Raw genomic sequence first — 22442 nt, forward strand, 5'->3', positions numbered from 1 at the left:
GGAGGAATAGCTGTTGGCTGAGTGCTGTGTATGGTTAAGTTAAGTTCAGTAACCTTTTGCCTTGAGGGCCTGAGTACTTTGAATGAAACAGTTCTCAGATGAAGGCCTGCAAATGCCTCTGGACACACAAGTGTATGAGAGTTGAAAAAAATAACTAATAACAGCAACATATGTTATATAAATGCCGTAATGACACCATGTAGATCTGAAATAAAAGAGTATACACAAAAATAGCCTCACACCATGTAGCACAGTCCTGCTGCATCCAAAGTTCTCCATCAGGAAAAGCAGAGGAGGTGGGATGTAGGAGGTGGAGTCATGGTGCCTTCATGTTATTTGCCCTTCTGAAAAACTCGTACTCTCTCTAATTACCAGAACCTCATATACATCAAAGTCCACATCATGGATTGTGCCATTAATTAGAATTTCCTAAACATATATTTACCGGTAGATGGAAAGCCTGAAATTGAGGGGGAGGCGGTATGAGATATTATTCATGTTTGTCCACCTATAGAAAGGAGGCATTTCATAAATGCTCTCAGTTCGCAATCACATTTAAAAAAAAAAAAAAATCTATCAATCACTCTCCTAGTAATTTTAGCTACAAGCAACGTGCTGTAACTTCCAGGAATTCTTCTATTCTGTATGGAATCCGTCTTTTAACACACTGAAGAATGTAACAGCTGCGATCTCACCTGGATGCGGTTTTTGCATAGTTTTAGAAGCAAAAGTTTAACTCCATCAGATTCATTACAAACAAACGGAGGTATGACTACAAACTAGACCAAGACTGGCACTAAAATGTGGCCCAGGCAAACCAGCACATGGCTATCAGGGTCCCAGTGCTCAACGGAACTATAAGCAACTGTCCATTTGACACAAATCACAATACAAAAAGTGTTGAAGGCTAAAAAAACACCACTTGGTGCCCCAACCCAATACATAGTATAATTCCAAGCACACATAGTTAAAGGGCTTTATTTAAGAAGACAACCCTTGACCTTGACATGAAAGTTATAGAGGGGTGTCCTCTGCTCAAGACCCTCTCTCAATGAGCCAACTAAGGCCACTCTTCAGGCTCAAATGGATGGCCATACATGGTCCCCATTTATTACTACACTTCCACATGAAATTGAACTCTATAGCTGTCTGAACATATATGCAATCATGACAACCAAAAAATTATACACATGTAAACCTCTCCAAAAGACTTAGAGATGACTACCCCCTACTTAGACCAGATATTACTCTGTTTTGGGCGACCGCCTTAAAGAGTCTTCACTGAGCTGATACAAAGTGTGGCTCCTCCATTTATGAACTCATGCAACCATGATCATGTCTTCAATTGGAAATAATGTAGTGTAATACTACCTTTCACCTGCAGAGTCCACTGCAGGAAAAACTAACAGCCGTAGGGAGCTTCCTCTGGCAATCACAACCGATCCAAGAGGGACCAGAGAAGCCAGACACGTGGAGGTCAATTACTCACCAAAGCAGCTTTAATCTAAGAGGGGGCTATGCAGATGGGACAACTGCTCTAGATTAAGAAGTGGAGACTATAGGCAAGGCAGAAAAAAAAAAGCTCTCTAAGTGCTTATCTATGGTATACATACAGGGAGTGCAGAATTATTAGGCAAATTTGTATTTTGACCACATCATCCTCTTTATGCATGTTGTCTTACTTCAAGCTGTATAGGCTCGAAAGCCTACTACCAATTAAGCATATTAGGTGATGCGCATCTCTGTAATGAGAAGGGGTGTGGTCTAATGACATCAACACCCTATATCAGGTGTGCATAATTATTTGGAAACTTCCTTTCCTTTGGCAAAATGGGTCAAAAGAAGGACTTGACAGGCTCAGAAAAGTCAAAAGTAGTGAGATATCTTGCAGAGGGATGCAGCACTCTTAAAATTGCAAAGCTTCTGAAGCGTGATCATCGAACAATCAAGCGTTTCATTCAAAATAGTCAACAGGGTCGCAAGAAGCGTGTGGAAAAACCAAGGCGCAAAATAACTGCCCATGAACTGAGAAAAGTCAAGCGTGCAGCTGCCAAGATGCCACTTGCCACCAGTTTGGCCATATTTCAGAGCTGCAACATCACTGGAGTGCCCAAAAGCACAAGGTGTGCAATACTCAGAGACATGGCCAAGGTAAGAAAGGCTGAAAGACGACCACCACTGAACAAGACACACAAGCTGAAACGTCAAGACTGGGCCAAGAAATATCTCAAGACTGATTTTTCTAAGGTTTTATGGACTGATGAAATGAGAGTGAGTCTTGATGGGCCAGATGGATGGGCCCGTGGCTGGATTGGTAAAGGGCAGAGAGCTCCAGTCCGACTCAGATGCCAGCAAGGTGGAGGTGGAGTACTGGTTTGGGCTGGTATCATCAAAGATGAGCTTGTGGGGCCTTTTCGGGTTGAGGATGGAGTCAAGCTCAACTCCCAGTCCTACTGCCAGTTTCCTGAAGACACCTTCTTCAAGCAGTGGTACAGGAAGAAGTCTGCATCCTTCAAGAAAAACATGATTTTCATGAAGGACAATGCTCCATCACACGCGTCCAAGTACTCCACAGCGTGGCTGGCAAGAAAGGGTATAAAAGAAGAAAATCTAATGACATGGCCTCCTTGTTTACCTGATCTGAACCCCATTGAGAACCTGTGGTCCATCATCAAATGTGAGATTTACAAGGAGGGAAAACAGTACACCTCTCTGAACAGTGTCTGGGAGGCTGTGGTTGCTGCTGCACGCAATGTTGATGGTGAACAGATCAAAACACTGACAGAATCCATGGATGGCAGGCTTTTGAGTGTCCTTGCAAAGAAAGGTGGCTATATTGGTCACGGATTTGTTTTTGTTTTGTTTTTGAATGTCAGAAATGTATATTTGTGAATGTTGAGATGTTATATTGGTTTCACTGGTAAAAATAAATAATTGAAATGGGTATATATTTGTTTTTTGTTAAGTTGCCTAATAATTATGCACAGTAATAGTCACCTGCACACACAGATATCCCCCTAAAATAGCTAAAACTAAAAACAAACTAAAAACTACTTCCAAAAATATTCAGCTTTGATATTAATGAGTTTTTTGGGTTCATTGAGAACATGGTTGTTGTTCAATAATAAAATTAATCCTCAAAAATACAACTTGCCTAATAATTCTGCACTCCCTGTAGTCCACAGGTTCAAGCGACACAAATCACATCATGATCTAGTAAATTTATACTCAACCAACCTTACTCAACTAGCCAAGCACCTTCATGACTACAAAAATCAGACATGTCCATCAGAAAGGGCAACTCCATTAAGTTAGGAGGCTTCCTTGATGATAAGCAGATCATAGGGTGCCCTACTGCAGTGACCAGGGATCATCTGTGGATTCATCTATCAGCAGAGGTTCATTTATCCTGCAGCGCCACCACAGGCTAAATGAAGCATTACACAGTTGTCATGAAAATAAATGGACTGTTGTTGTAAATCACAGACATGCTGGGTCCTCCAGAGTTTAGCTGTTCTCTACTCTTCATAATACATGAGGTTCCTCACTGGTGGATTCCCTTATTGTGAAACCAATAATGAGGCTTTACGTAGACAATATTTGTTTCTGTATACACAGGAAAGGGGATAACTAGCTAATCGCTGGGGGTCCGACAGCTGGGAACCCACCAATCACCATAACGGATGGTCCTGTTCCCTCATTGTGATGGAGAGGCAGGTAGTACATGGGTACTGGTACATTCTTGGCGTGTCTTGCTTTAGAAAAATTGACAGTTCCTAGCTCGACAAAGGTGCGTTTTCCTTCATAGTCTGACAACGTCATTGCTCATTGATTAATGTCAGATCTATGTAGAGATGCACTGCCAACTATTAACACCAGTTGTTAATAAGTTTCCTGGAGGAAAAACAGAGGAGGGGCACAACACAGAGTTCCAAGAAGGGATTCTCCAGAATGGTTATCTTATGGAGAGTACAGTCATTTACTAATACAGACATGTCAGGAGAGGGGACAGCTCAGCTTTAAGCATGGGGATCACACTCTGGACGTCATCATTCTAGGTCAGTGACCCACATTTGCCTCTTTCCTTCCCCGTTCCCACATACAAATGACTTTAGCATGGTGGCATCCGGGCTGAATAGGCCATTAGCTGTAACTACAGTGCTTCTCTATAGCAGAACAGACCCGGCTATGTGAGCTGCAGACAGAGTGAGCTGTGTAAGCGGCCAAACATATGGACAGGACACCGACAATCACTGTGCAAATGCCGAGGTGTAACCCTTACAGGTCTGCACAGTGACCAAGGCAGCGTCCACGTGTGCACAAATGAAAGGACACGCTGGCTCCTAGAAAGAGACAATATCGACCCCTGCAGCTATGAGTGGATGTATACATAACATCTCATCTCAAGTCCAAACATTGACTTGGACTGGTATGACTTAAGGGGGTATTCCCATCTTAAAGGGGGCTATCCAACTTTCTACTCATACATTGAAGATGCTCTGGCTGTCCCCTGGTCTTTGTTCTCAGGTAGCCAGCATGCAACCATTCTAGGTAATCAGTGGCCTCAGCAGTAACATGCCCTACTAATGGCATCATGGCTACCATCACTAAGCAGTGACACCAGGGTATTGGTCACAGAGTTGCCAAAAATCAGCACTTCTCAACTTTATTTCTACTGCGGTCTCACTTACCAGACTAGGACAGTAAACTTGGGTCTCACCACTGGTTTCCCAAGCCAATGTTATCTGCATTTATACACTAGCAGATGACGAAAGAACACCTGGAAAGCTTCATGTGATTGAGCTGAGACTAACAAAGTATAACCTACTAGTAGTGCTTGGTCAATGATCACACAACCAAGGGAGCGCGTGCTTTATTTGGGTTCTGCAGTGGGTTTATGTCGAGGCAAGGTCACATTATTACTGGGTGACATCTCCTCTGGCATGATAACAGTCATACAGATGATTGATGTCCTCCTGTTATAGGTCATTCCAAGCTCTTTCAACTTGGACCCGTAGTTCAGCCAAGGTGGTTGTTGGCTGCTGTGCATAGGAGATCCATCTCCCTCATCGAGTCCAAGACAATCTCAATGGGGGAGAAATCAGGAGATGGAGCAAGCCAGGGAGGCTGCTGGATACCCTGAAGAGCATGTTGTGTAGCACAGGCGGTGTTGTTGGACCATCACGTCTCCCGAATCAAAAATGGCCGTAGAACTGGTACCACAATGTCCTGGACATACCGAAGGTTGGGCAATATTCTCTCTATAAATACCAGACAGGAACGACTATGGTAGCTAATGGTGCCCCACATCATGACACCTGGTATTGGTCCTTTGTGTCTCCACACTATGCGTGATGGCAGAAGGTGCTTTCCAGCTGTCCTGTGAGGACAACGCAGAACCTGCATTTATCACTGAATACCACTGTTTGCCAATCATACCTCCAATGGGTTGTCATGTGGCACCAGTGCAGGAGCTCTTGGTGATGATGAGAGGTCAGTGGCAAATGAGCTAGTGGAGTGTATGAATGCAGTCCTGCTTCAAGTAGATGTTTTCTTATGGTCCGGCAGGTCACTGCAGGGACCGCTACAGAACCAATTTGTGATGTCGCGGCTGTCCTTTAGGATACAGTAACTCTTCTAAGGTGATCTTGGCCCATCCAGAACCCTCTGTGTGTGTGTGTTAGTGAGTTCCCTCCTCAATACAACCGATGCCCTACAGCTGTATCCCAGTATTGAAGGATGGACCATCCAGCTTCAACCCTTTTCAAAGTCCATCAATTTCACAAATGACATATGCCTTCATTTGGAAGGCCCAATGAACACTAACAACACCCTATCAACAGTCCTACAAGAGAGATGAAAACCAGTGCTGCCATACAAAATACAAAAACAGTGCCAGACAAAAAAAAAAGCCTGTGGAGCATCTGTATGTAAAGTGAGTATTTTAGGACGTTGGTTCCTACATGTAACACTCTCCAGCACTGCCATATTGTAAAACAGGCTTTTTTATCTTAACTCCTTCTAAGGGCTGTTTCACACGAGCGAGTCCATTGCGGGAATCACGCTCTGTGTGCGAGTGTGATCCTCTGCTCTGGACTTGCAGGAGCGCACGGCATTATCATGATTTATAATGCTATGTGTCTCTGCATGGCCTTTTTTCCACAGAATCATAGTGACATAAAGCTGTCAGTATGATTCTGTAGAAATAAGGTCAAGCAGAGACACATAGCATTATAAATCATGATAATGCCGTGCGCTCCTGCAAGTCCAGAGCAGAGGATCACACTCACTCACGGAGCGTGATTCCCGCAATGGACTCGCTCGTGTGAAACAGCCCTAAGTGTTCTTTTTATATTTTAAGGTATTGAATTTCAGTCACCTCTTGAACCCAGTATATCATTATAATAAGCACAATATGAGCAAATGAAATTACTAATCAAGATTGCCTATCCAAATTGCCTATTTCCTATACCACGCGGGGGCACCTCACCGGTGAGACCAGCCACGCAGTATGTACCATAAATTACTGAAAAGTATGGGTCTCCCCTCTGCATTGTAAGGATCAGCAGACGGTTGTCACCAGACTGCTGTTTTCCAACAAAGAGGTAACTATTAAGCATTTATAGCAAATATAGAAAAGGATTCTTTACGGTAAGAGCAGTGAGACTATGGAACTCTCTGCCTGAGGAGGTGGTGATGGTGAGATCACTAAAAGAGTTCAAGAGGGGCCTGGATGTATTTCTGGAGTGCAATAATATTACAGGCTATAGCTACTAGAGAGGGGTCGTTGATCCAGGGAGTTATTCTGATTGCCTGATTGGAGTCGGGAAGGTATTTTTTCCCCTAAAGTGAGGAAATTTGGCTTCTACCTCACAGGTTTTTATTTTTCCTTCCTCTGGATCAACTTGCAGGATAACAGGCCGAACTGGACGGACAGAGGGCTTTTTTCAGCCTTACATACTATGTTACTATGTATGAGGATACACTAATAATTCTTAATGGGAACATGGGATCAGAAAATGGCTTATTGTTTAAAATAAAGGGGTTTTCCAGGATTCTTTAACCCATGACCTATCCTGTGGAAAGGTCATCAGTATCTGATCGGCGAGGGTTCGACATCCTCATTGACCGTGCTTGGTGAGCTGAGAGAAGGCCGCAGCGCATACAGGAGCTCCAGAGCCTTTTCAAGCAGCTGATCCATAAGGGTACCGGGTGTGACTGGCCACTGAGCCTTATAATAGTCCGATTCTTTGGAGATAACTAGATAACTGCTCCGTAGTCATCTCATTATCATCACTGGCAGAATTACAATATATATATATATATATATATATATATATATATATATATATATACACACACACACACACATATATATATATAACACAGGATTTGCCTTTCACACTATGAAATATACAGAGCTCACCTCCTCCCACTCCCTGCACAATGACCTCTGACCAGGTCACAGAGCATGCCTACAATACTTTCCTCTAGAAGCCAATGTGTCATCTCCAGACTATAGGTATTGTTTTAATCACAAAAAAATATAGTCGACACATTCCTTTTAAGATGAGAACACATATGAGGCTTTTCCATAGATGTCCTTGAGGCCTCTACTATACCTCCATGTGCCTAAAACTTCATATAAAGCCATACAGAGTTATTTTTTATGTATTGTTCTGTATACAAAAATCCCGGACTGCTCCATCAGACTGTGAATGAACATAGTAGCATTGCGTCTATGGGAGAATATCTCCATGCACATGGAGTTGGACGCGAAGTGCACAGATGCTGCACTAAAGAGGCGCTGCAGAAGGATCTGCCGATACTGCACATACAACAGGAGGATACGGCGAGGAGACCCTGGTTTTGTTACCAGGGACAAGTCTTTTCTGAAGAAGTCGTCTATTTTTTCCACTTGCAGATTATTGCAGGCAGAAATACGATTCTTGGCACGTATCACATCTTGCTGCAAAAGCGAATTTAAATTATGACCATATGTTTAATTATTTAATTAGATTACTAAGACAGTTGTGTAGAAATGGCAGATGTCTCATGCTGGTGATGTGAACCCTACACAAATATACAGCACATTAGGAGATTTAAGCACAGAAATGCTCCTATCACCCAGCACCCACAGAAATAGTGCAGGAGGTGGGCAGGGTGGGGCTGAAAAAAATCAAAACCCAACACAATCTAAGGTTTAGAAGTGATGTTACGTTTCTGCCCATATTGTTCCTGGTGGAAAGGAGGCCATCTGCCAAAAAATCTAGTATACAAGTATATAACATCAGAAAGGACTAAAAAAATCACTATCTAGTACCTACTGACACCGAAAAGAGGAGTAAGAGAAGATCATTAGAGGGTCACCTTCCCAGAATTATGGGCAGCAAACTTTTTTCCTCCCTACAGGATTTTTGTGTCGAAAACCCGCAGAGTAATACAGTAACAGAAAAGTGAATGAGGCTTGCCGAGTCCCATTATTGTGACCACTTGCTATCTTCGATGTCAGCAGTGTGTAGCTCATGAAGGAAGTCATGTGTGCTGAGCTGGCTTGGTGGGTATATAAGGTGGGTGATAGGCTGTCTGCACATATATGCCTCATTCCTGTCATGGGGAAAAAAAGGGCGATTTATCAGAATTACAAAACGGGAGGATTATTGGCTTTCGGGCCAAGGGTGGCAGTATTTCTGAAACTGCGCAGTGTCAATTGTTCTCGTGCTCCGGTGGTGAAAGTATCATGAGTGGACAAATTGCACCATTGTGAATAATTGACGTGGAAACTGTGGAGCACCACGTGCCATTGATGTGAGAGGTGAACGTTGACTACGTAGGTGTGCGAGGACAGACTGACACACTACAGTAGAGAAGCTCACCACCAAAATGAACCAGGGGCTACCAGACGTGTGTCTAAAACAACAGTTCAGTGAACCATACTGTGTATGGGGCTCACTGCACCTCTGATAATGAAGTATCACAATTGGACCTCAGCTGATTCACGAAGAGTCACATTTTCTGCTTCATCGAACAGATGAATGTTGGCATGTCAGGCGAGAAACATCAAAGGACAACACCCTGCAACCATTGCTGGAAGAGCACAAGCTGGTGGTGGCAGTGTTATGGTCATTCTCTGGGCCTCCTCCATGTGGAAGGCACTCTCAACCGCTTTGAGTATGAATCCAGCCTTGCAGATCACGTACACCCATACATGTTGATTGTCTCCCCTGGGACAGATGGGATCTTCCCAGCAAGACAATGCGACGTCCGATGGCTAGAAATGTCTGACATAGGTTGGAAGAGCATGACCAAGACCTCCAAGTACTACCCTGGCCCCATAATTTCCCCAGACTTGAACCCAATTGAGCATCAGGGGGACCACCTTGATATTCGTGTTCACTCTATGGATCCTCCAGCTGCTGTGGGATGCACTGGAGGCACCATGGCTCCACATACCTGTGACCACCTCCGAGCCTGTCTAGCTGCTGTCCATGCTGCACACATTGGATATACTGGATATCAGCTGGTGGTCATAATAATGTGACTTGACTGTGTAGAGAATGTAGCACTGATCCATCATTCCCAGCTCAGAATCACCCCCCAAACCACCCACTTGGATGAGGTGACCAGAAGTGTTCAGAACTATGGAAACAGCCAAAAGGTCTCTGCTTTGCTTGGCAAGTGAATGGGAATAACAGAAAGAGTGTAGCACGGCAAGCTTCACTTGCAAGGTCCTGTGGATATGACAAAGATTTGGGAATACCCCTGCTCTCCTGAGAAGTGGACACAATGCGGTCTAGACAATGCTCTGTGCGCTTGAACTCCAAACTGACACATTGTAACGTTTGTGCAGCTGTTCAGGCATTGACTGATACAACTGTATCCTATTCACGGAAGGAGCCGTCCCGTAATTACACTGCTCTTCACGGCAACTGCGAAGGCGAGCAAGTAAACTGAGCAGAGAAGGCCATGCTCTCACAAGCTGATCATGAGGGTGCCAGGTGTCAGACCTCTGCCGATCTGAGGATAGGTCCTCAATATAAAAAAAAGTGGACAACCCCTTTTAATGGACCGCCGCGGCCTCCTCAGACAGCTGATCAGCGGGGATGTCCTCGGTAGAGGCCAGGTCACACAGAAAGGCTATTCTTTCTTGCCCTTAGATAGGGGTCTAGAGTAAACAACAATGGGTATGCCTGGTGAAACTGAAATAACTGGGGGTCCGGGGTTCCATTAAGAAGATCTAGTAATAGTCTGATGTGATTTCATGCCATAAAGATTGAAATTGTAACCTTCCCCCATAACAATGTAGGGGTGGGGGTAGATAAGTACGTGGCTTGGATGCTTCGCATTTCAGCTTTGTTCAGGTTCAGCTAAGGGCCTCTCAGGCTGCCTGTGTCACCACTGCACCAAAAGTTTTGAGTAATTACAACCCGGCACCAAAAAGGCATTAGGTTTATCTGCAGTCCCATGTAAAACCTCATTGTGAAATCACCATAAGCTTTCCAAAAAGGACAGCCTGGCCTGCATATTCAGCTGAAGGTTCCTGCAAAGCAACAGCATGGTTCCCATCAGATCCCTCTCAGGCTACTTTCACACTAGCGTTTCAATACCAGAAAAATACGCTTCCGTTTTGTCTACATTCATTGTCAATGGGGACAACACGTAACTGAACAGAACGGATCGCTCCAAAATGCATTCCCTTCCGTTCTCATACCGGAGAGCAAACCGCAGCATGCTACGGTTTTCTTTCCATCATGGGATGCGGAGCAAGACGGATCTTGACCCACAATGCAAGTCAATGGGGACGGATCCGTTTTCTCTGACCTAATAGAAAACGGATCCGCCCCCATTGACTTTCCATGGAGTTCATGACTGATCCGTCTTGGCTATGTTAAAGATAATACAACCGGATCCGTTCATAACGGATGCATGAGGTTCTATTATCAGTAACGGAAGCGTTTTTTGCTGAACCCTGCCGGATCCAGCTACAACACTAGTATGAACGTAGCCTCAAGTGTAGGAGGGAATTGATAGTTGTGCAATTCCATTAAAAATTGCTGCAGAGTTTATGAACCGTTGCATGACAATTCTCGCACCTGTTTATGCCGATATTTGACAAATTGCGGGCCAGAAAGAACAGATGAATCACAGCAGCTGTGTCACCAGGTCTGTCGACTGCGGGGGTAGCGGCTTCCAAACTGGAGGACAAACATACGAAAAACTTTAAGCTCTACTGCAGCTGTGAGCAAGGAGGCTTCAGGGTCCCGCAGTGCGACCTGTAGGACCTTTATGTATGTTACATGCACTTACACAATCCAGGCCTGAGTCAGCGTATGAGTGCATTCCCATGCATGAATCATATGAATGAGTGTGTCCGAGCCTGTATCTGCCTGTCTGCCTTTGTGTTTATGTGGCAGATCTGGGGAGGGGAGAGTAAAAGTGTCTATGTGTCAGTCTGCGAGCGTGTAAAGGAGACGAGCACTGTGTAAGTGTGCAAGAGAGATGGTGCCGGGTTGAGAGGAGGCTTGCAGAATACCTACCTGATCCTACTCATAAGACTGCTGTGTCTTTGGCCAGGGGAGGGCTACCAAGGCATGTGTCCTGGGTGCTAGTAGCCAGGAGGGTCACCAATAAGGTACTTTGGCTTAGGGGCTCAAACAATGAAGTGAACCTTTGCCCCGGGTGAAGAAAACCCTAGCTATGGCTTTGTGGGGTTTTCTTCCGCTATTGAGATCCTATGACGGGTTTCAATACCGGAAACGGAAAGCGCAAGTGTGAAAGTAGCCTAAGTTAATGGTTTTTATGTCCTTAAGGCTACATGCACACGAACGTTGTTTGTTTCCGTGTCCATTCTGTTTTTTTTTGCTATTAGGATGCGGACCCATTCATTTCAACGGGTCCGCAAAAAATGCGGACAGAACACCGTGTGCTGTCCGCATCAGTACGTCCGTTCCGTAGCCCCGCAAAAGAAAAATTAAAAATAGAACATATCCTATTCTTGTCCGTTTTAGGGCATTGTTACATTGCGAACCGCAAAACACATACGGTCGTGTGCATGTAGCCTAACTATTAGAACTTCAACGGACATCAATAGTTAGTAGGCTCCTCTGAAGACAAGAGGCATGGACATCTTAGCTCTTGACCATTAAAAATAAATAGATGCCCTCTGATTTCAGTGCGTGACAATCAAGGCTAATTTTGGAGATCTACATCGAAGGTCATGTTTAGTAGAAAAAATGGTGAAGGCCTCGGGAAAGGAACTCCTAAACCATATCAATTCTGGCTCCAGATCCATTCCTAACTAGGAGATAGACATGAATCACGGGAAATCAGGAAAATATATTCTTATCCTCCGATAGGATGCTGGGAACACGACTCGGGACATCCTTTTACATGATACATGGGATGACCCTGGCCAAGAATAATCTCATTTACTGCACATAGTAAGCATGTTCTAGACAGGTCTGACAACTCAGTATATGATTATCTTGTACCGGAAATCAGAAATGATAAGTCCTTTTTCACAGAAACAAATTTCTGAGGGAAGGTGTAGAGGTGACCATACACATCAGATGAACGTTGGTCGAACCCACTGATTTTCGTGGACCAGCCGACCATTTAATGTGTATGGGGGTGCCCTGATTGCAGATTTCAGGTGAAGGAAAGATCTGGCAGTTGAATTTCAACATGACCAATACTTTTGGTCTCAAGAGAGATAAGCCACTGCCAGAGGTATTTAGATGACCAGTATAAAAGGTCCATTCACAAGTGCTGAGGAACGGGCTAACTACGGAGAACGAACTGCCCGTCATAATTTGTCAAGTGACCGGATTGTTTACGCGTCTCATGCAATATTTGTTTGCTGGCAGCTCATTGTCCTGTGTAAATAGGGATGTGCCGTCAACAACCAACGCATCTGTATGGGGGACGAATGATCGTAATAATGATCATTCATCCCCATACAGAAAAGATAATTGCTCACAAAACCAGGGCAATGATTGGGAACGGTCTATTCCTGATCATTGCGGTGAATATCACGTCAAGTACATGGGTCCTTCACTATCCAATTATAAATAATAATAAATTACAATGATACATTTTCTAAGAATGTAATTATTTTAGCCTTTAAAGGTTTAGTCTAGTGGGTGCCTGAGATAAGCTGATCACAAGTAGTCCCACTGCAGGTAAAATTTCCAAGGGAAATAAGCAGCAAGTGTTCAACTCCCCTGCAGTGCGCCCAAAGGTCAAGTGAAGTATTACATGGTGTTCATTAAAATTAAGAGAGTCTGTTTGTGTAATGTCTGGTCCTCCAGAGAAAGATTTTCTATTTCAAGGTACACTCTGCTCCAGCTTTTCATGAGGGACCTAAAATGGACCCTCATCCATGACTCAAAATGCTCTAACAGGTTATTTGAAAATAGGTCTTCAAAACCAGAGAACCCATAATCTATTTTGGACCAAAGGAGATGCACTTGGAAACAAAACGGGGTTAGGGGCTTCACACAGTAGCTACGTACATCATAAACTTCTCATTATTCTAGCGTTTGACATTACACACATACATGGAAGCGCTTGGATTTAGCAATTCAGATTACAATCTGTGGTCATCCTCTCTTCTGACAAGAGACAACCAAGTCTGAGTCTCCTCAATATCTGTAGCCGCATGATAATCTATATCTTTTTCAGTTGCAAATTTTTTCCTGTACGTAGCAGCAGGGGTCAAAGATGCAGGACTTTTTGGAAATTAGCAATTAATCTTCTTAACAGAAGGGATAACCCGCTTCAACCCGATACTTCCTGAGAAAGTTCTTCTACCAGAAAACTGACTTGAACTTGAACTCTCAGTAACAGCAGAACAGAAACATATCTGCCCCCTCTGTTAGTGAAAGGACTCTTAAGGCTGGTTTCACACGGGCGTTGCGGGAAAAGCTGCGGGTGCGTTGCGGGAACACGCACGATTTTTCCGCGCGAGTGCAAAACATTGTAATGCGTTTTGCACGCGCGTGAGAAAAATCGGCATGTTTGGTACCCAAACCCGAACTTCTTCACAGAAGTTCGGGCTTGGGATCGGTGTTCTGTAGATTGTATTATTTTCCCTTATAACATAGTTATAAGGGAAAATAATAGCATTCTGAATACAGACTGCATAGTACAATAGCGCTGGAGGGGTTAAAAAAATAATAATTAACTCACCTTAATCCACTTGCTCGCGCAGCCGGATTCGCTTCTGTTTCTTTCTTTGCTGATTGCAGTCAAAGGACCTGTGGTGACGTCACTCCGGTCATCACATGGTCCGTCACATGATCTTTTACCATAAAGGGATTCTCCACTCCGAGAAGTTCTAGGGTTCTTTTTACAAGGGCCCATAACAAGCTGTGATCGATAATATAGTTTGTTGGCTGATCGCTTGGCATACTTACACAAGGCACTGGTTGGGATCCGCAACACAAAATGACATATGTGGATTTAGAATATGCATCGTGGGTCTATTTACGCAGATTTTTTTTTGTAACAGATTTTTTGAAAATCTCCCTGTCTGATGTCATCAGGATTCCCGCTGGTTTCTACACACATGATGCCTGCTAAGCCAATCGCTAGCTTAGATGGTTCAACGCTACAGGAAATCATTGGTTGGGTACAAATTTCCTGGGTATCGAGAAACAGAAAGTAGCAAAGTAGAGACCAGCAAAGGACCCAGGCAGAACAGGAGCAGTGGGAGATCGGACAACGGTGTCCTGCCGATTCCTGAGAATACTGCCAACATTTGGACCATCTTTTTCGAAAGTTCCAATCTGCAACACCTCTGCATAGTTATAGCAGTGGCTTAAAGTTTTTTTTTTTTCACTTTTTAGACATGGATGACCCATCCTCAGGATAGGTTGTCAATAGTAGATCAACACCCGGCACCACAACCAATTGGCTGTTTGTGGAGCTGTTGGTGTAGGCAATGTAACAGTGGGGATGTCAGACCCCTATTGATCTGATAAAGATGACCTATCCAGAGGATAGGTTATCAATATCTAAAAGGTAGAAACCCCCTTTAAGCCACTGCTGCCAACTGGTACTATTGTAATAGTGTAGACCAGGCATGCTCAACCTGCGGCCCTCCAGCTGTTGCAAATCTACAACTCCCAGCATGCCCGAACAGCCTACAGCAGGGCATTGTGGGAGTTGTAGTTTTACAACAGCTGGAGGGCCGCAGGTTGAGCATGCCTGGTGTAGACAGTCCAAATGTAGGTGTTGGAGGTGTTAGTTTATTTACAAATGCCTATCCAGGCAATAGAACCTGTCTTGACCCAGGTATAAATTAATACTTCACTTTTATTTGAATACAAGTAAAACCTAAATGTAAAAGTAAAACCTTAGCATTTAGGTTTTACTTTTATTCAAATAAAAGTGAAGTATTAATTTATACCTGGGTCAAGACAGGTTCTATTGCCTGGATAGGCATTTGTAAATAAACTAGTAACATTACCTTACCCAGGTCAGGTCCTAATTATATTCATTTGTTGGAGGTGTTCCCATAAATCAGTGAGAAAACTAGTTCAGCTCAGAGCCCTGAACACCTCAGTAATATATACGCCACAGCTACACATGGGGACTATGGATTTCTTCCAAACTTTTGCACCTTTTTTAGTATTTTCAAAAAGCTGCAGTTAATAAATCTGATGTGCAGGAGTTTTCATGGAGTACAATATTGATAACCAATACTCAGGATAGATCATCTACACCTGATCGGTGGAGGTCCGATTCCGGGCACCACATCCGATCAGCTGCTTTGAAGAGGCCAGGGCACTCCAGTGAGCGCTGCAGCCTCCTCACGGCTCACCAAGCACAGCGCCGTACATTGTATAGTGGCTGTGATTGGTATTGCGGCCCAGGTCAATTCACTTGAACGGAACAAAGTTGCACAAAGGCTACGTGACCGATGAACGTGAAGAACCACAGTGCTCATCGGATGCTTCAAACAGCTAATTGGCGAGATGCCCAGTCAGATATTGATGACCTATCCTGAGGAGAAGCCATCAATATTCTACTAATGGGAAAAAATTATTTTACTGAGCTAAAAGTGCACAAAAGTGATTGATGCAATGTAAAAGGTAAACAAATAAAATCACAAACAAATTACACGTTTGTGCACAAATATTGGTGACTTTTTCCTATTAGAATAATGGATTCCCCACTCATCATAGTCTTTTTTTTGCCATTTTTTCCCATGTGTCCATATGCTACTTTAAAGTTATTAAATTCACTATAGACTGTTTTTTTTTTATGTTTTTGTGTTGCATCCGTGCATCTTTATCTGGGTATGGCATCCCTATAGGACTTAATAATTGATAAAAAAAAAAACACAAATAGCAGCAAAAAAAAAAAAAAATTTAGTCTTTTTGTGGATACCATGTAGTATACGGAGATCCTATTTAACGGTTCTGAGACAACCCCTTTCAAAAGCAGTAGCTCAAGATGTCATCTGATCGTCCCGCTCCCTGAGAAACAGATGATTTGGGCCTCATGCACACGGCCGTTGTTCGGCCCACAAACAGCCAGTCCACAATAAACAGGCACCGGTCATGTGCACCCCACGTCACGGATGCGGACACATTCACTTGAACGGGTCCGCAATCCAGAAGGTCGAGTGCTTCCGTGGAGTTTCTGTCTGTGCCTCCGCACCGCAAAAAAGTAGTGCATTTAATGTCAATGGGTACCATGTAATGCTTCACATTTCCTGTGGTGGCGCTGCAGGAAAATTAAGCACCTGCTGTTAGGTTTCCCTGCAGATTTAGGGTACACAGCGACATTTGGCGTGTGACATTTTTTGTAATGAAAGTCAATGGTGTCGCTTTGCGACATGCTGTGTTAGACAGTAGCAAAAAATTCATCCAAGTTGGATTTTTGTGCGACTGTTGCGTTGCATCTCGCAGGGCGACACCATTGACTATCATTTAAAAAAAATGTTGCGCGACATATGTCACAGTGTAGTTGTAACCCTTTTGTCGCGCGACACATGTTGCTGTGTAGCCCTAGCCTGAGGCCTCGTCCACATTTCCGTGTCAGTGGCACGTCCGTGAAAAAAAAGCATACGTGTTTTATCCATGAAGATGTCCGTGTGTCCGTTTTTACCCTCAGTGTGTCATCCGTAATTCACTGACGTTGCTCAGCTGAAAATTAATTTTCCAAAGAATCTCCAATTACTCTTCAGTGAAAAACGGATGCACGACGGATGCCACCCGTGTTGTGTCAGCGATTTTCACGGACCCGTACACTTCTATGGGCCTGCTTGGTCTGCATTGCGGATCAAAGTAGCGCATGTCTCCGTGATTTTTTACTGACCCACGGTCATTAAAAAAATACTGAAATGTGAACAGACAAACTTTAATTAATGGGTACGTGTGCTGTCCGTGGAAAATGTGAAAAACGGAAATGTGGACGAGGCCTTACAGCTGTAGATCACATCAATGTCAGAACTTATAACCAGGTTCTTTTTTTGGAAAACCCATTTAAGTGCTCAGGAGACAAATATCTGGTATTTAGGGGAAGGTTAAAGGGGTTCTCTAAGCGTAAAAGTCTTCAGTTAGAATGAGGTCTCTATTAAATACCGGTAGATGTAAGCTATGCAGAGTGGAGGGGCAGGGGGAGCTCGGGGGTCTTCTCTCATGCTAAAGATGGCAAGAAAAGTGGGTCAGTGACCTCCCAAACTCTTTGAAGCTAAAGCACACAGGCTGTGGTATGAGAGGAAAAGACAATGGTGCGGAGTGGAGAAAACGAGGAAGACAACTACCAACAAGATGAACAGAGACAACTACAGACCTCAAGAACACGTCAGTGAGCGCTCACGGACACGAACGCGTGTGGCCCGTGCTACGGACCGCAAATAGTGGCTCCACGATCAGCAACATTCAGTCCGCAATGCAAAATAGACTGAAATCCCATGGAAGTGCTCTGTACTGCATCCATGGGCTTCAGCTCCGAGTCTTGTGGAGTAACGGGAATGGGTCAGCATCCGTGATACGGAGCACACACGGGCGGGCCACAATGCGGGCACGGGCCGCATACGTTCATGGGCATGAGCCCTAAGAGTCCTGAAGACCCAAGCACAAGACAGGACCGTTCTGGAGATGCGCAGCATGTAACGGTACAATGTGACCCAACTATAAACACATGTAAGGATACAATGTAACCATACTATAAACATAACGTGTGCCGATACAATGTAACCATACTATAAACACAACGTGTGCCGATACAATGTAACCATACTACAAACATAACGCGGGCCGATACAATGTAACCATACTATAAACACAACGTGTGCCGATACAATGTAACTATACTATAAACATAACGTGTGCCGATACAATGTAACCACACTACAAACATAACGTGTGCCGATACAATGTAACCATACTATAAACACAACGTGTGCCGATACAATGTAACTATACTATAAACACAACGTGTGCCGATACAATGTAACTATACTATAAACATAACGTGTGCCGATACAATGTAACCATACTACAAACATAACGTGTGCCGATACAATGTAACCATACTACAAACATAACGTGTGCCGATACAATGTAACCATACTACAAACATAACGTGTGCCGATACAATGTAACCATACTATAAACACAACGTGTGGCGATACAATGTAACCATACTATAAACACAACGTGTGGCGATACAATGTAACCATACTATAAACATAACGTGTGCCGATACAATGTAACCATACTACAAACATAACGTGTGCCGATACAATGTAACCATACTACAAACACAACGTGTGCCGATACAATGTAACCATACTATAAACATAACGTGTGCCGATACAATGTAACCATACTACAAACATAACGTGTGCCGATACAATGTAACCATACTACAAACATAACGTGTGCCGATACAATGTAACCATACTATAAACATAACGTGTGCCGATACAATGTAACCATACTACAAACATAACGTGTGCCGATACAATGTAACCATACTACAAACATAACGTGTGCCGATACAATGTAACCATACTATAAACACAACGTGTGCCGATACAATGTAACCATACTACAAACACAAAACCGCCACATGTAAGGACACAATGTAACATAAGCAAAGTAAGAAAGGATACAATGTAACCATACTATAGAGACAGCACTATGCAAAGAGGTATCTCCCAAAGTAAGGCTCCATTCACACGTCCGTAGTGTGTTTTGCGGATCCACTTCGTGCAGCCCCATAGAAATGAATGGGTCCGCAATTCCGTTCCGCAAAATGCGGAACGAAATTACGGACGTGTGAATGGACCCAAAGGGTACTTTCACACTAGCGTTATTCTTTTCCGGCATAGAGTTCCGTCTTAGGGGCTCAATACCGGAAAAGAACTGATCAGTTTTATCCCCATGCATTCTGAAAGGAGAGTAATCCGTACAGGAGGCATCAGGATGTCTTCAGTTCAGTCCTTTTGCCATTTCAGGACGGAGATAATACTGCAGCATGCTACGGTTTTATCTCCGGACAAAAAAACAGAACACTTGCCTGAATGCCGGCATTTTTTTTCCATACGAATGTATTAGTGCCGGACCCGGCTTTCAAAATACCGGAATGCCGGATCCGTCCACCGGGGAAAAAAAAAAAAATGCCAGACGACACCGGAAAGACGGATCAGTCTTACAAATGCTATCAGTTGGCATACGTTTTGACGGATCCGGCAGGCAGTTCCGGCAACGGATTATTCTGCCGCAAGTGTGGAAGTGACCTTCTACGAGTCAAAGTTTGGCCTTTTAACAAGCTTCGGAAAATGGCCAAGTCAGATATCCATCCGTAGACAGTCAGGGTGCTTGACTCGTAGGGAGCCACTTCCAATAGGGGGCGCTGGAGAAATGGCTCCCTTTCTTGGGAAGATGCCCCTTTGTACGCTTCGCTTCCCATGGAGCATTGCCGATAAGTCTCCAGAACGTGGAGTATTTCCAGTAAGTGTCTATACAGGACTGGTCTCTTTAAAAGGGGTTCTCCGGGCTCTTAATATTGATGACCTATCCTCAGGATAAGTCATCAATATCAGATTGGAGGGGGTCCGACACCCGGCACCCCCCGCCGATCAGCTATATGAGGAGACAGCGGGCGCAGTGTGCACGTGCCGTCTCCCGTCTCTCTTGCTGCTCGCCATAGACTGCACCCGCTGTCTCCTCATACAGCTGATCGGCGGGGGGTGCCAGGTGTCGGACCCCCTCCGATTTGATATTGATGACCTCTCCTGAGGATAGGTCATCAATATTAAGAGCCCGGAGAGCCCCTTCAAGAAGGGCCGATACTCTATCTAAACTGCATGAAGAGAACACCTCCCGATACAATGTAACCCTACTATAACCGCCGCATGTAACATATAACGTAACCATGCACATCAGCGGCGTACGGCACGTTTTCGGAGCAGATGTCTGGCGCTCCCAGTGCACGTTCACACCAGTGTGTCACATAGTCGGGGGGATCGGTTCCTGAGCAGCCGAGGAGAAAAGCCTCAGTGTCCACACGGGACAGGACGCGAAGCATTTCTTACATGTAGACAAGACGGTGATAGGAGGACATGCCCATACACCTGCAGCGAGTGTCCGCAGACCATGGAGACAGAGCGCCCTCTCTGGCTAGAAGTGGCCAACGACACATGTCGGTGTGGCAGGACTAAATATCCATGACCAGAGAAGACCCCGGCCTGGCCACCACGGAGCTACCGCCAGAAGCCGTGCCCCACGACATAAACACATCCAGATGTAGCAGAGCTCAGTTTGACATTTGGCACAACTCGTGACGATTGCACAGGACTGCAGAAATACCGCACTAGGGTCATGTTCCCCCATAAAACCATATATCCTGTGCTGAAAAAAACCTGACGCGGTATTTCATCTTGTCCACTTCAATGTATACCCTGGACGTGCAAACCGCGTCCAGAACGGACGTCACTTCTCTTTTCTGCTGCACGGTTTTTAAGACTGCAAGCGGAAAAAAATAAAGCGTGTGTGAATTAACCAGAACGTCCCTATAGGGGACGAATCCAAGCGTTTTCAGCGAGGTTCTTGGCCGCGGAATCCACCCCATAAAGAAATAAAATAAAATAAAAACGTACCCCAAGTGTAGCAGAGCCCGCGCCCCTGGGTGCCCCCGTACTGGCTGAACCTCTACCCACGGCGAAGAAGAGCCCTGTGACCATTGGAGAGGAGTCCCACAAAGGGTTAAAGGACAAACTCCGCTACAACTTCTCCCATTTATTTATTTTTAATCCACTCCAGGTTTCGGCTTCAAAAACTGCATAAAAAAACCTGAGCGTGTGAACACTGGCCACAGAAGTCTTCCAGGCTGTATACACCCAGGCCAACGTATATAGCGGCTCGTGACGCCCCCCTAAATATGACGGTAGACTTTACAGGGGGCAGAGGACTGTGGACATTTGTAGAGATCCATGAAAAGTGATTTTCCAAGAAGAGATGGCCAGGATAGACAGTGTGTATGTATATATATATAGGGGTAACCACTATGGTAGATCAGGCATACCCACCATGCCCAGCAGACTCTGAGGAGTGTGCCCAGGAGCTGACATCTCTTTTTAAAGGGGCACACACACAGTTGTCACAGAGCCCACCATAAAGTCCTGTGTGAAGTTGTCTCCCTTCCCCCTCCGCTCCCTCCCCCCGGGCTCCCCCTTCTCACCAGCCTTGCAGGGGTCCTTGTAGTCGAGGTCTTCCTCCGGCTCGTAGTCCGGCAGCGCCCGGCCCCCCGGCGGCGGCAGCAGCAGCGGCAGCAGGAGGAGCAGCAGCAGCGGAGCTCTGCCTGACCCGGGCATCCCGGCAGCTCGGTCCAGGGCTTGTGTCTGTGGCCGCCGCTGCCTCGTCTGCTCCCTGCGCTCAGAGAGGCGGGCTCCGCGCGGCTCAGCCCCCAGACCTGCCCCGGGAGGGAGGAGGGCGGCAGGACCTCTCACCTCAGCCGGGATGCTGCGGCCCCTGACCCGGCACAGGAGGAGGAGGAGGAGGGCGCTCATCACCGCCGAGTGTACAGCGCAGCAGGGCTCCTCTGTCTGCAGAGCATCACTCCTCTGGCTGTATCTGCAGAACATCACCTCTCTGGCTGTATCTGCAGAACATCACCTCTCTGTCTGTATAGGTATCTGCAGAGTATCACTTCTCTGCCTGTATACATATCTGCAGAGTATCACTTCTCTGCCTCATTAGGTATCTGCAGAGTATCACTTCTCTGCCTGTATACATATCTGCAGAGTATCCCTTCTCTGCCTGTATACATATCTGCAGAGTATCACTTCTCTGCCTCATTAGGTATCTGCAGAGTATCACTTCTGTGTCTGGACAGGTAGGTGCAGAGTATCACCTCTGCATCTGGACAGGTACACGCAGAGTATCACTTCTGTATATGGACAGGTACACGCAGAGTATCGC

At 45.0% G+C, this 22442-nt stretch overlaps 1 protein-coding gene across 1 annotated transcript in view; it reads right to left on the reverse strand.

The window, feature by feature from the left end:
• The window catches only part of BMP1 (bone morphogenetic protein 1), a 93966-nt gene extending 72060 nt beyond the window's left edge, over positions 1-21906 (reverse strand). Inside the window, exon 1 of the mRNA XM_044279025.1 lies at positions 21703-21906. Coding sequence (XP_044134960.1) covers positions 21703-21835 — 133 coding nt within the window. The 5' untranslated portion in view covers positions 21836-21906. The remainder of the gene's footprint in view (positions 1-21702) is intronic.
• Between the last annotated feature and the right edge of the window lie 536 nt (positions 21907-22442).

This window comes from Bufo gargarizans, chromosome 2 (assembly GCF_014858855.1).
Source record: "Bufo gargarizans isolate SCDJY-AF-19 chromosome 2, ASM1485885v1, whole genome shotgun sequence".
NCBI lineage: Eukaryota > Metazoa > Chordata > Amphibia > Anura > Bufonidae > Bufo > Bufo gargarizans.